General features: G+C 48.3%; 2 protein-coding genes across 2 annotated transcripts in view; one reads left to right on the top strand and one right to left on the bottom strand.

Moving 5' to 3' along the window:
* The window catches only part of DPP8 (dipeptidyl peptidase 8), a 28,701-nt gene extending 22,136 nt beyond the window's left edge, over positions 1-6,565 (bottom strand). Inside the window, exons 1-4 of the mRNA XM_056571723.1 lie at positions 6,414-6,565; positions 3,212-3,469; positions 1,031-1,143; positions 495-668 (exon numbers count right to left, since the gene is read on the bottom strand). Coding sequence (XP_056427698.1) covers positions 495-668; positions 1,031-1,143; positions 3,212-3,469; positions 6,414-6,420 — 552 coding nt within the window. The 5' untranslated portion in view covers positions 6,421-6,565. The remainder of the gene's footprint in view (positions 1-494; positions 669-1,030; positions 1,144-3,211; positions 3,470-6,413) is intronic.
* Positions 6,566-6,662: 97 nt separating this feature from the next.
* HACD3 (3-hydroxyacyl-CoA dehydratase 3) overlaps positions 6,663-12,841 on the top strand; it is a 39,708-nt gene continuing 33,529 nt past the window's right edge. Inside the window, exons 1-2 of the mRNA XM_056571724.1 lie at positions 6,663-6,880; positions 12,277-12,319. Of these exons, the coding sequence (XP_056427699.1) occupies positions 6,803-6,880; positions 12,277-12,319 (121 nt within the window). The 5' untranslated portion in view covers positions 6,663-6,802. The remainder of the gene's footprint in view (positions 6,881-12,276; positions 12,320-12,841) is intronic.

The raw sequence follows: 12,841 nt of genomic DNA, 5'->3' as shown, positions 1-12,841 counted from the left end.
TTAAACATGGTTTTTTTATACACAAAAAAAAAAAAAATGAAAGACATTCCAAAGGATAGGGGATAAGTGTCTTATTCGGGTGGGGGGGGGGGGGTCCAGTTGATATGGGATACGTTTTTGAGTACCCCTTTAAGTTACTGTACGGCAAATAATATAAACGCTTTCTCCTCCACAAACTCTCCGATTTTTTTCCCATAGGTTGTATCCAATTTTGCAGCTTATTCAAATGGACAAGAGTAGAGTTTTCCAGTTTACAAAAAGGTAAGAAGAAAATATTTCCACCCATATAGCAGACGATAAATCACAGAAAATAAATCTAAATAAGCTGCAATAGTGGACTATCAAAGAAGAATGCAACCTTCAAGTATATATGCCTTGGTTAAGAACTTACAAAAGGTAATCACTTTCTGGACGCAAAACTTAAGAGGTTAAAAAAAAAGACACTCTCAGAATCAAACAGGTATAGCAGGTTATAAAGAAGAGACATGACTTACCGTAAACCCACGGGTACCTCCATCACGAACAGTGTAGATGGCGCTTCCTGCTTGGAACAGGAAAGTTCCACTCTTTGCATGATAATCAAAAGCAGAAATGCCCACTGTACCAATACGTTTCCTCTCTCGAAGCAGCTCTTCTTCACGAGAGTACATACCATAGTCAGGGGTGGCCTAGAAAAGTAACAGTATATGTGGATGCTGCCATTTTACATACACCACCAACCATAAAAAAATGTAACATACTTCAGATGTATTAAAGGGGTACTCCGCTGCTCAGCGTTTGGAACAAACTGTTCCGAACGCTGGAGCCGGGAGCTCGTGACATCATAGCCCCACCCCCTGTCAAGCCCCACCCCCTCAATGCAAGTCTATGGGAGGGGGCGTGACAGCCGTCACGCCTCCTCCCATAGACTTGCATTGAGGAAGTGGGGCGTGAAGTCATGAGGGGGTGGGGCTATGACGTCACGAGCTGAGCAGTGGAGTACCCCTTTAAGGACATGTGCCATTGTTTTGGTGCAGTCTGACGATCTCACCTGAAAGGTGTCAAGCAAAGGCTTCCATGACAGCATAAGGACTGCTCCTCGGTTTACGTTCTTCGGTATCTCTGAGTAAAATAGAGTATTCTCTCGGTTTTCTCCAGACATTGCTAAGCAAAAAAAACACAACATGAAATAACATTCTTATATAGGAATCAGAAATCTGTAGTAAACACTTAGGCTATGTTCACATCATTGTTGGGGCTTGTTTAATGCTAAGGTAAGGATTTTGTGCATGTACGCGTACACCAAGGGTTTCCACTTAAGGCTGGGTTCACACTACATTTTGTAACTACGGTTCCCGTATACAGCTGGGAGGAGGGCGGGAGGGGCTTAATCGCGGCACCCGCACTCAGCCGTATAGGGGAACCGTATTTAATGCATGTCTATGAGCTGACCGGAGTGAACCGCTGCGTTTTCGGCCGTATGCGGTTTCCCGACCGCGTTTTTGCCTACGGTCGGGAAACCGCATGCGGCCGAAAAAGCAGCCGACCGGAGGCTGCGGTTTACTCCGGTCGGCTCATAGACATGCACTAAATACGGTTGAGTGCGGGCGCCGCGATTAAGCCCCGCCCCCTCCTCCCAGCCGTATACGGGAACCGTAGTGTGAACCCAGCCTAAGAGTGGAAATAGATTGTTCATATAATAGACTGAGAGCCTAAGTACACAAACATTTCTCATTTCTGTTGACTGGAATAAATTAATTATAAGGTTGAACTGATCATGGACTAATATATGGTTGACTGATCAAAACTTTTGGCATGTCAGAAGTATTTTTTTATTTTTAACCACTTAAGGACCAAGCCCATTTTAACCTTAAAGGGGTACTCCACCCCTAGACATCTTATCCCCTATCCAAAGGATAGGGGATAAGATGTCAGATCGCTGCGGTCCCGCTGCTGGGGAGCCCCGGGCTCGCCGCTGCAGCACTGCGCTATCATTACTGCACAGAGCGAGTTCGCTCTGTGCCTAATGACGGGCGATACAGGGGACGGAACAGCGTGACGTCATGGCTCTGCCCCTCGTGACATCACGGCCCGCCCCCTTAATGCAAGTCTATGGCAGGGGGTGTGACGACCGCCACACACCCTCCCATAGACTTGTATTGAGGGGTGTCGGGCCGTGACGTCACGAGGGGCGGAGCCGTGACATAACGATGTTCCGGTGTTCCCCTGTATTGCTCGTCATTATGTGCAGAGCGAACTCGCTCTGTACAGTAATGATAGCGCAGTGCTGCAGCGGCGATCCCCGGGCTCCCCAGCAGCAGCACCGCGGCGACCTGACATCTTATCCCCTATCCTTTGGATAGGTGATAAGATGCCTAGGTGCGGAGTACCCCTTTAAGGACCAGGCCAATTTTATTTTTGCGTTTTCGTTTTTTCCTCCTCGCCTTCTAAAATCCAAAACTCTTTTATATTTCCATCTACAGACCCATATAAGGGCTTGTTTTTTGCGTGACCAATTGTACTTTGTAATGAAACCTCTCATTTTACCGTAAAATGTACAGCGAACCCCCCAAATTTTTTTTTAGGGAGGAAATTTTAATGAAAACCACAATTTTGCCCATTTTGGAGGGTTTTGTTTTCACACTGTACATTTTACGGTAAAAATGACATATGTTCTTTATTCTGTGGGTCAATGCGATTAAAATGATACCAATGGCTAGATACTTTTATATTTTTATACTGCTTTAAAAAAAAAAAATCTAAAACTTTTTGTACAAAATCAGTAATCTAAAGTCGCCCTATTTTGACTAACTTTTTCGTTTTTCTGTATATAAGGCGGTATGAGGGCTCCTTTTTTGCATGTTGAGAGTCGTAGTTTTGCAACAGCTGGAGGCACCCTGGTTGGGAAACACTGGAGTATTCACTGACCTTCTAGTTTCCAACTTGTAGCTCGCCAGCTGTTATGGCATACTGTCAGAGCATACAGAGATTTGTAGTTTTGCAACAGCTGGAGCTCCTGCTATGCGGCTGTAAAGAATTCTGTGAGTTCTAGCCTTGCACCAGCTGGAGGGACACATGTTAAAGACCTCTGGCTTAGGGATTTTCTACACTACACCTCAGGTTAAGAACCTTAGCATGCACATTAAAGCATTCCCTTTATTTTCCACTGGAAACATTTAATTACCTGTATATACAGTGTTGTCTTTAGTAAGGGAAATATGGTAATACTTACACATTCCCAGATAGTACATGCGATCAGAGTGAGGGCTATCTGGGTCATTTCTCTTCACAAAAGTGAAGCTGTGTGGGGCTTTGGCCATCATATAGCCATGGTATTTTCTGGTGTCTGCAAGCAGCTTCCTCATCTGACTCCATGAATGGCGTTCCACGTAGAAAGGTTCAGGTTTTGGGTTTCCCCCACCCTGCTCTGCAGACTCAAATATCTCTAATCCAACTGGCTCAGTCTCCATAGCAGCCGCCATGTTGCATCCTGCCAATACAGATGAATATTTATTACCTGTTACTCATACAGAGGTGACACTTACCGAGGAAGTCATACAACACATATAGAGATGAGCGAACTTACAGTAAATTCGATTCGTCACGAACTTCTCGGCTCGGCAGTTGATGACTTTTCCTGCATAAAATAGTTCAGCTTTCCGGTGCTCCGGAAAAGGTGGATACAGTCCTAGGAGACTCTTTCCTAGGAATGTATCCACCTTTTCCAGCCCACCAGAGCACCTGAAGTCTGAACTAATTTACGCAGGAAAAGTCAGCAACTGCCGAGCCGAGAAGTTTGTGACGAATAGAATTTACTGTAAGTTCGCTCATCTCTAAACACATACTTGTCTGTGACACTACTGATCCAAAAATACCACTGTACTGTGTCAGCAATGTGGAGGTTAAATAATGCCGCTGGCCTCTGTGACACCACAGTAGTATATCCTAGTACTGGTTTACTGTCATATACATTAAATCAAATGCACTGGAAAAGTCAGAGTCTACGAATTATCTGAGTCACATGCTCCATATAAGATGTGCACCATAGAGAATATCGGTAGTGGGGCTAAAGAACAGGCAATAGTCGTGTCAAATTTATCTGAAATATGGCTCAAAATACATGCACCCAAGTGGAGGCCTACTGTGGGAATGTCTAGTATGTTGTGAGACGTGTCGGAAGTATCATGAGGTCTACAGCGTACAGAAAAATTTAAAGACTTTGCAGCAATTGTTTTATTGATAAATTTCAAGTCCTGTTAGTGGTTCGGTGCAGCCTCCATGGACCGGACTTGTTCTTTCAGCAATTCCCACAGATGCTCCATCAAAAAGATCTTGGGGACATAGATCCTGGTGTCACCGCTCAGTGATGGAAGCCATGATGCAAAGAGTATGAATTTCCGAGGCTGCTGATTGGTTGCAGTGATCACGTGACCTCTGCTCATTAAACAATTCTGAAGCTGACTAGTGGGTGAACGAGATCTCATCGCGAGAGGTATCAGAAGGTTTAAATATGTTTGTTTGGGGGCCCTTTACAATTTTTATTTTAAACATGGATAACACCATTTAATATACAGTGATCCCTCAACATACAATAGTTTCAACATACAATGGTCTTTTCTGGACCATTGTAAGTTGAAACCAGACTCAACATACAATGTTATGGACAGTCCAGATCTGTGAAACGTGTCAATGAACTGACCAATCAGAATGAGCATTCACTGGTAAAACCCCTGTATTGCTGAAGTGTATGCACAGACTGATGTCTGGTGGCACCCCCTACAGTACAGGGATGTATTACATGTTCTCTTTGGGCCAGGGTTACCTACTCCCAGGGTCACCAGGTGAGGGCGACTCCATGTTACTTTTTTAGGACATTGCGTGTACTGTACAGGACCCCGAAGAAGCTCCTGTCCTCTACATAGACCAGTGCTTCCCAAGCAGGGTGCCCCCAGCTGTTGCAAAACTACAACTCCCAGCATGCCCGGACAGCCTTTGGCTGTCCGGGCATGCTGGGAGTTGTAGTTTTGCAACAGCTGGAGGCTCCCTGCTTGGGAAGCACTGACACAGACAGTGATTTCCAGCTTCCAGCAGATCTTTCTTACTTTTATATGTAAAGATTTGCTATATCTTTATTTGTTATCTACTTATTTTCCTTTAATCCTCACTTTTTCCTATTTTTGGATGACATTTTGGTGCCTTTAGAACCAATTACCAGGTTTCCATAGAGTTATGGTCTCAACATACAATGGTCTCAACATACAATGGTCGTCCCAGAACCAATTAATTTTGTAACTTGAGGGGCCACTGTACAGTGTTTATACAGGTGGAATGAGTCAAATGAACATTCCCCCCAAATGAATGCCAGGAACCAAGGTTTCCAAGCAAAACATTGTGCAGAGCATCGCACCAGTTTGTCCTCTCTCCATAGTGCATCCTGGTGCCGGCTCCTCCATAAGTAACTGAGGCCCCTGCAGACGCCCAGAACAGAATGTGATACATAACATCAGGTCACCTTCTTCCAGTGCCCCATGGTCCAGTGCTCACAACATGCCCATTGTAGGTGTTTCTGGCAGCGGTCAGCACGGAAACTATGACCTGTCTGCTCCGCAGCAAGTAATGCCTTGTGTGTTCTGACAATCTGCTATCAGAACAAGTAGTAACTTTCTCCTAAATTTGTTCTTTTGTGGGTCTGGACCAGACAGGCCTCCGCCTCCAGTGTAACAACGAGACATGGGTGCACACGAACCTAGTTGTCCTTCCATAGACTTGTATTAGTAGGTAATAACCGCAGCATATCAAGAACACTCTGAAAGACATTATGGCACAGATCCTTGCGCTTGCTCATTTTCCTGCTTCCAACAAGTGGCTGCTCACCTGCTGCCTAACATCTCTCTACCCCAGGAGGAGCCATTGCCACCTGATCATCCATAGGATTAGTATGGGGTTTAATATTGTGGCTGATCAGTGATTATATATATATATATATATATATATATATATATATATATATATATATATATACACACACACACACACACGGGCTGTTGCTATGGTGATCAATGCTATACCTCAGAGCTGTGTTCCCCCAACCTGTGGCTGTCTAGATGTGTCAAAACGACAATACCCATCACCCCCAGGCCATGCTGGGAGTTGTAGTTTTGCAGCAGCTGGTCAGCCACAGGTTGGTCATCAGGGATGCTGCACATCAGTGTCCCCCGCTATAGTATTACATCATATTACATTACATCAGTGCCAAGCTGGAGCTCTACATAGAACAATAGGACGGCCATATCCCTATAGAGGAGACGATGAGAGGGCCAGCCAGGAGCGGTATACAGGGGCACAGGACCTCCCCGCACATCCTGTGTCCTGCCCGCCGCCCACCACCTTAGCCTGCGCCATGGTGGTCCCGTCTCGTCCCCCGGCCAGCTCACCTAGCATGTGGAAGTAGGAGGGTGTGTGCGGCCGTGCCCGGCTCCCGTTCTCTCCGTGTCCCCGGTTATGACTTGGCTGCTCTCACTCCCAGCTCCTGTACAACTGCCGCTCACACATCCGCTTCCTGGAGGACGGTGTGCGCGGGCTCCCCCTGCTGGACGGAGGCGCTCAGCGCAGGACATTTCCTTGTGATCCGCGCTGGCTAGGAGGGAGGGCGTGGCCTCGACTTACTATGGCGGCGGCTTGCCCTCACTTAACATGTCTCCCACTTAGTATTCCCTCAGGTAGTATGGCCGACGGTTCTCCCCGCCCCCAGGGTGGCGCAGTGTCAGGCCGGTGATCTGCTGGCTCGGATTGTTCTAGTAGCTGTAGTGTCATTCGGGGCACCATGAGCCTCACCCCGCAGGTGTATTGGGCGCAGAGGCACCACGAGCTATATATCCGGGTGGAGCTCAGCGATGTGCAGGTACATATTCCCATAGTACTGGAGGGGACACCCCTTTCTGTACAGCTTATGCATCTGCTTACACTATGACCTTCTTACTGTCTAACGCATGTGTGTAGAACCGCGATGTGTGAATGGGATACTATCAGAAAAAGGGGAACTCCTATGAGTGTGTGCTCTTGTGTCTTCGCCCCACACCTGTGTTTGCACATTTTTAACTCCTTGTCAGTGTTTTCCAGTCAGGTTGCCTCAAGTTGTTGCAAAACTACAACTCCGGGCATGCTGGGAGTTGTAGGTTTGCAACAGCTGGAGGCACCCGAGTTGTGAACACTGCTTTAACCCCTGCCTTTTTAGGTCAGCTTTTCCCAACGAGGATGCCTTTAGATGCTGCAAAACTACAACTCCCAGCATGCCTGGACAGCCGAAGGCTGTCCGGGCCTGCTGGGAGTTGTAGTTTTGCAACAGCTGTAGGCACCCTGGTTGCGAACACTGCTTTAACTAACCCCTGCCATTTTAGGTCAGCGTTTCCCAACAAGGAGGCCTTTCCCTGCTGCTAAACAACAACTCCCAGCATGCCCGGACAGCCTTCGGCTGTCCGGGCATGCTGGGAGTTGTAGTTTTGCAACAGCTGTAGGCACCCATTGCTTTATGTTGTTAAAAGGGTTATCCAAGAGTACAAAAACCTAACAGTTCTCCCCAAAAAGTAGCACCACTCCTGTTTTCATTTTTGTGTAACTGAGCTGTAATACCACGCACAAGCTGAGGACAAAAAATGGCGCTGTTTTGGGAAGAACACTTCTTATCCCACGAAACACGTTTAGGGGCTGGCAGGCTGCAATATGTGGTTCTTCCGCCGAACCTGGTTTGGGGACTACTAGCTTGCAGGAGGAGCAGGTGCCAGTCATTAGCGCGGGCACATGCAGAGCCCAGCATCAAAGAACTGGCAAACATTAAGCTATCCTGTTCTGTGCTTAGAGGAGGGGGGCAGGAGAGAGTTTAAAGGGGTACTCCGCACCCCTAGACATCTTATCCCCTATCCTGATGTCAGATCACGGGGGCCCGCTGCTGGGGACTCTCGGGATCTCAGCTGCTGCACCCACCTGTACGGCTTCCACCTCACACCGACAACGCTGGAGGCTTCGGATCCCGACCACAATGGCGGACGAGTGTGACGTCACGCCCTGCCCCCTCAATGCAAGTCTATGGGAGGTCCGTCACGCCCCCTCCCATAGACGGCTCTACACAAGTGGACGCAGCCCATGGACGGCTCTACACAAGTGGACGCAGCCCATGGACGGCTCTACACAAGTGGACGCAGCCCATGGACGGCTCTACACAAGTGGACGCAGCCCATGGACGGCTCTACACAAGCGGACGCAGCCCATGGACGGCTCTACACAAGCGGACGCAGCCCATGGACGGCTCTACACAAGCGGACGCAGCCCATGGACGGCTCTACACAAGCGGACGCAGCCCATGGACGGCTCTACACAAGCGGACGCAGCCCATGGACGGCTCTACACAAGCGGACGCAGCCCATGGACGGCTCTACACAAGCGGACGCAGCCCATGGACGGCTCTACATAAGCGGACGCAGCCCATGGACGGCTCTACATAAGCGGACGCAGCCCATGGACGGCTCTACATAAGCGGACGCAGCCCATGGACGGTTCTACATAAGCGTACGCAGCCCATGGACGGCTCTACATAAGCGTACGCAGCCCATGGACGGCTCTACATAAGCGTACGCAGCCCATGGACGGCTCTACATAAGCGGACGCAGCCCATGGACGGCTCTACATAAGCGGACGCAGCCCATGGACGGCTCTACATAAGCGGACGCAGCCCATGGACGGCTCTACATAAGCGGACGCAGCCCATGGACGGCTCTACATAAGCGGACGCAGCCCATGGACGGCTCTACATAAGCGGACGCAGCCCATGGACGGCTCTACATAAGCGGACGCAGCCCATGGACGGCTCTACATAAGCGGACGCAGCCCATGGACGGCTCTACATAAGCGGACGCAGCCCATGGACGGCTCTACATAAGCGGACGCAGCCCATGGACGGCTCTACATAAGTGGACGGTTCTACATAAGCGGATTACACAGGCATTTTTGATCCATTTTTCAGGCGCAAGTCTTGGGCTGGCCACCCTTCTGGAGACCCCATACTGACGGCTGTAAGCTCAATTCATTAGGCCTGGACTTGTGTCCATAATATGGAGCAAAAATGCATGTGTAATATGCTGATGTGAAATCCTACTATATCATTGCAATGGCGTCCGTTAGGGCTTATGTTAGTGTTTCCCAACCAGGGTGTCTCCAGCTGTTGCAAAACTACAACTCCCAGCATTCCCAGACAGCCAAAGGCTGTCTGGGCATGCTGGGGGTTGTAGTTTTGCAACAACTGTAAGCTCCCAGGTTGGAAAACACTGGGTTATGGAGATGTTAGAAGGCGGTCCAGTGCATGCACTCTCAGTCTGACTGGGGGTGAGGTCTGTGGAGTTTGGGTGGCAAACAGCTATCAGCTGGCGGCTATCTGGAGTGATTGGCTAGCTTTCATTACAGTGGTCACCATCCCCCACATCCTCCATACACTTGCCCCCTGTCCCCAGCTCTACCTCTGCTCTCTAAACTCTGCCCTACAGCCATTGCATGTGATTGTCAGGTAGCATATTTACTGAATGCAAATTGGACCTGGCTTTATTTGTATGTACTGTTCTCTTGTCGCACATTGAGTAGTGCTTATATACAGTATGTGTTATGCCTTGTCTGCAGTTGGGTGCAGACATAATACAATCCAATATTTATTCAGTATTAGAACCGCCTTTACATAACACCAGACCCGATGGTCCGAGTGTTAAAGGGGTACTCTGGTATTATTATTTTATTTTTTTTAACTCAACTGGTGCCAGAAAGTTAAACAGATTTGTAAATTACTTCTGTTTAAAAATCTTAATCCTTCCAGTACTTCTCAGCTGCTGTACTACAGAGAAAATTCTTTTCTTTTTGAATTTCCTTTCTGTCTGACCATAGGGCTCTCTGCTGACACCTCTATCCATGTCAGGAACTGTCAAGAGCAGAAGCAAATCCCCATAGCAAACCTATCCTTCTCAGGACAGTTCCTGACACGGACAGAGGTGTCAGCAGAGAGCACTGTGGTCACACTGAAAAGAACTACACAACTTTACAGTAGCTGATAAGTACTGGAAGGATTAAGATTTTTACATAGAAGTAATTTACAAATCTGTTTAACTTTCTGGCATCAGTTGATAAAAAAAAAAAAAATGTTTTCCACTGGAGTACCCTTTTAAATGGGTACTCCGCCCCTAGACATCTTATCCCCTATCCAAAGGATAGGGGATAAGATGTCAGATCGCTGGGGTCCCGCTGCTGGGGAGCCCCGAGTTCGCTCTGTGCGTAATGACGGGCAATACAGGGGACGGAGCAGCGTGACGTCATGGCTCCGCCCCTCGTGACATCACGGCCCGCCCCCTTAATGCAAGTCTATAGCGGGGCGTGACGACCGCCCCTCCCCCTCCCATAGACTTGTATTGAGGGGGCGGGTCATGATGTCACAAGGGGCAGAGCCATGACGTAACGATGCTCCGCCCCCTGTATCGCCCGTCATTACGTGCAGAGCGAACTCGCTCTGTGCAGTAATGATAGCGGGGTGCCGCAGCGGCGATCCCAGGGGTCCCCAGCAGCGGGACCGCGGTGATTTGACATCTTATCGCCCAACCTTTGGATAGGGGATAACATGTCTAGGGGCGGAGTACCCCTTTAATACAAAGTAAGGATGTGCCGAATCAGCATCAAACAAATGGAATAAACCTGACATTACACATGGGATTAAAGGGAAACTGACATTGGTTTCACCCGCACTAAACCCAATACAGAGGGTTAGGGGTAATCTCCTAGTAAATCCTTACACTGTAAGTGCCTATGCATACTAAGTAAATTCCGCTCTGAATTTCCGTGAGGAATGTTCATTCTTTTAGTGAAATTCGTATGGAGAAGCCCTTTCGTCAATGGGACGTTAAATTGCAGGTGTTTATTCCAGCAGCAAATTCCACGAGAAATGAACCCGGTTTCCCGGGCAGCGAGGATCCCCTGAGGAAATTCAGTGAGGAAATCACCTGGCCTCCAGGGGGATGATGGGGGTAGGAAGACGGCGTTATACAGCTCATCAGGGTGTTAGAAGAGTAAAGCTTCCAGCAGGACAGGGGGTGTCTTTAGAGGATCTACTATGCCAGTGGTCTTCAACCTGCGGACCTCCAGATGTTGCAAAACTACAACTCCCAGCATGCCCGGACAGCCAACGGCTGTCCGGGCGTGCTGGGAGTTGTAGTTTTGCAACATCTGGAGGTCGGCAGGTTGAAGACCACTGTACTATGCTATAATGATGGATAATGGGAAAGTATGCCAGATGTCTGGTCTGTGATGTCGGACTTTAGTATGACAGGGTGTCTGGCAGGCATAGTATCTGCTGCTTTACCTTGTACAGTTCTGGCCATCTGTAGAATACCTTGTGTGTCTGCTGACAGGTGCCGAAACCTTAAACCAGGTGACGTAACCACACAGATGGCAGAGATACTGCTATGAATACCCTGAGAGTCACTAAAAAGTAGGCAGTGAATACATCCCAGGGGGCCAGTCCATCTTCCATCCCTCCAGTATAACCTATTAGATTCTGTAGTCCAGTGTTTCCCCACCAGTGTGCCTCCAGCTGTTGCAAAACTACAACTTCCAGCATGCCCGGACAGCTAAAGGCGGAACTCCAAAAAGCAGGGTCTGACGGCAATGTAAACGAAGTCTTAAGTGACTGGATCCTTGGGGATTGACAGGCAGAGGGGCTTATGGGGTACTCGTGCAGCTGGGTGCCTAATAAAGGTCCGCAGATCTGCCATCTGTGGGGTGGTGCGGCCCAAAGCCCGGGGCTTGGTTGGGCAGCAGTGGGGCTGCCTGGCCACTGGGTCGTTCCCCCTGTGGACATGGTGTCTCAGAGGCGATGGTTGCCGCTCGGTGCTATGCCAGTGTCAGGTTAGGGACCCACTCTGACTAGGTGGCCTTGACGTGGCCAGTGGGCTTGTACTTTTTTATCAAAATGTATACTAATAACCTGCTAGTTTTTTACATTATGCTGAGAAGCAAGTAGATCAAAATACAAATGGTGGATGTGCGGCTATGTTGTACGGGTCGGATACCAAACATGCCTGACCCTTCTCTCAGGAATCGGGGAGTCCTCAATACACATTAGATGCCAAAAGACAGATTTCTATCACTTTTCAGTGATGACAAGAAATGCCTCCTGACGCAGAAGTTGCTGTGACACTTGCCTGTGGCTGCTATCATTGTATATTATTTCTGTGGTATATTGACATTAATACATTATATGTTTGTATCTTACAGAACCCAGACATCACCATTACAGACAATGTCCTGCATTTCAAGGGTGAGGACCAGCAACTTCTTCATGGACTGACTTTCAAAGAAGCCGTCTGGGATTTTTAAAAAGTTTTTGCTTATATAGTGCAGTATAAGTTACTATTACAGATTAAAGGAGTATTCCAGCTTTATATATCTTATCCCCTATCCAAAGGATGGGGATAAGATGTATGATTGCAGGGGTCCTGCTGCTGGGACCCCCACGATCTCTGTGAAAGCCCCTGGCATTCTGTGCCGGGCGTTGCCTTGGAGCCCGAGACGTCTCGCACCCTTCCATAGACATGAATGGAGGGGGCGTGGTCATGACATGGTCGTGACTTGGAGGCAGGAGCGGCACCGAAATCACGGGGGGTCCCCAGTGGCGGGACCCCTCCGATCATACATCTTATCCCCTATCCAAAGAACAGGAGGTAAGATGTATAAAGCCAGAATACCCCTTTAATAGTGTATACCTTGTGTTAACCTGTTTTTGCTGATGTGGCAAGCATTGTTTTTTTATTTTAATTTTTTTTAGCCATCCTGATTCTAT

This window comes from Hyla sarda, chromosome 4, assembly GCF_029499605.1.
Source record: "Hyla sarda isolate aHylSar1 chromosome 4, aHylSar1.hap1, whole genome shotgun sequence".
NCBI classification, from domain to species: Eukaryota; Metazoa; Chordata; class Amphibia; order Anura; family Hylidae; genus Hyla; species Hyla sarda.
Note: the sequence above shows the minus strand (reverse complement) of the source record. Positions and strands in the feature narration are given on the sequence as shown.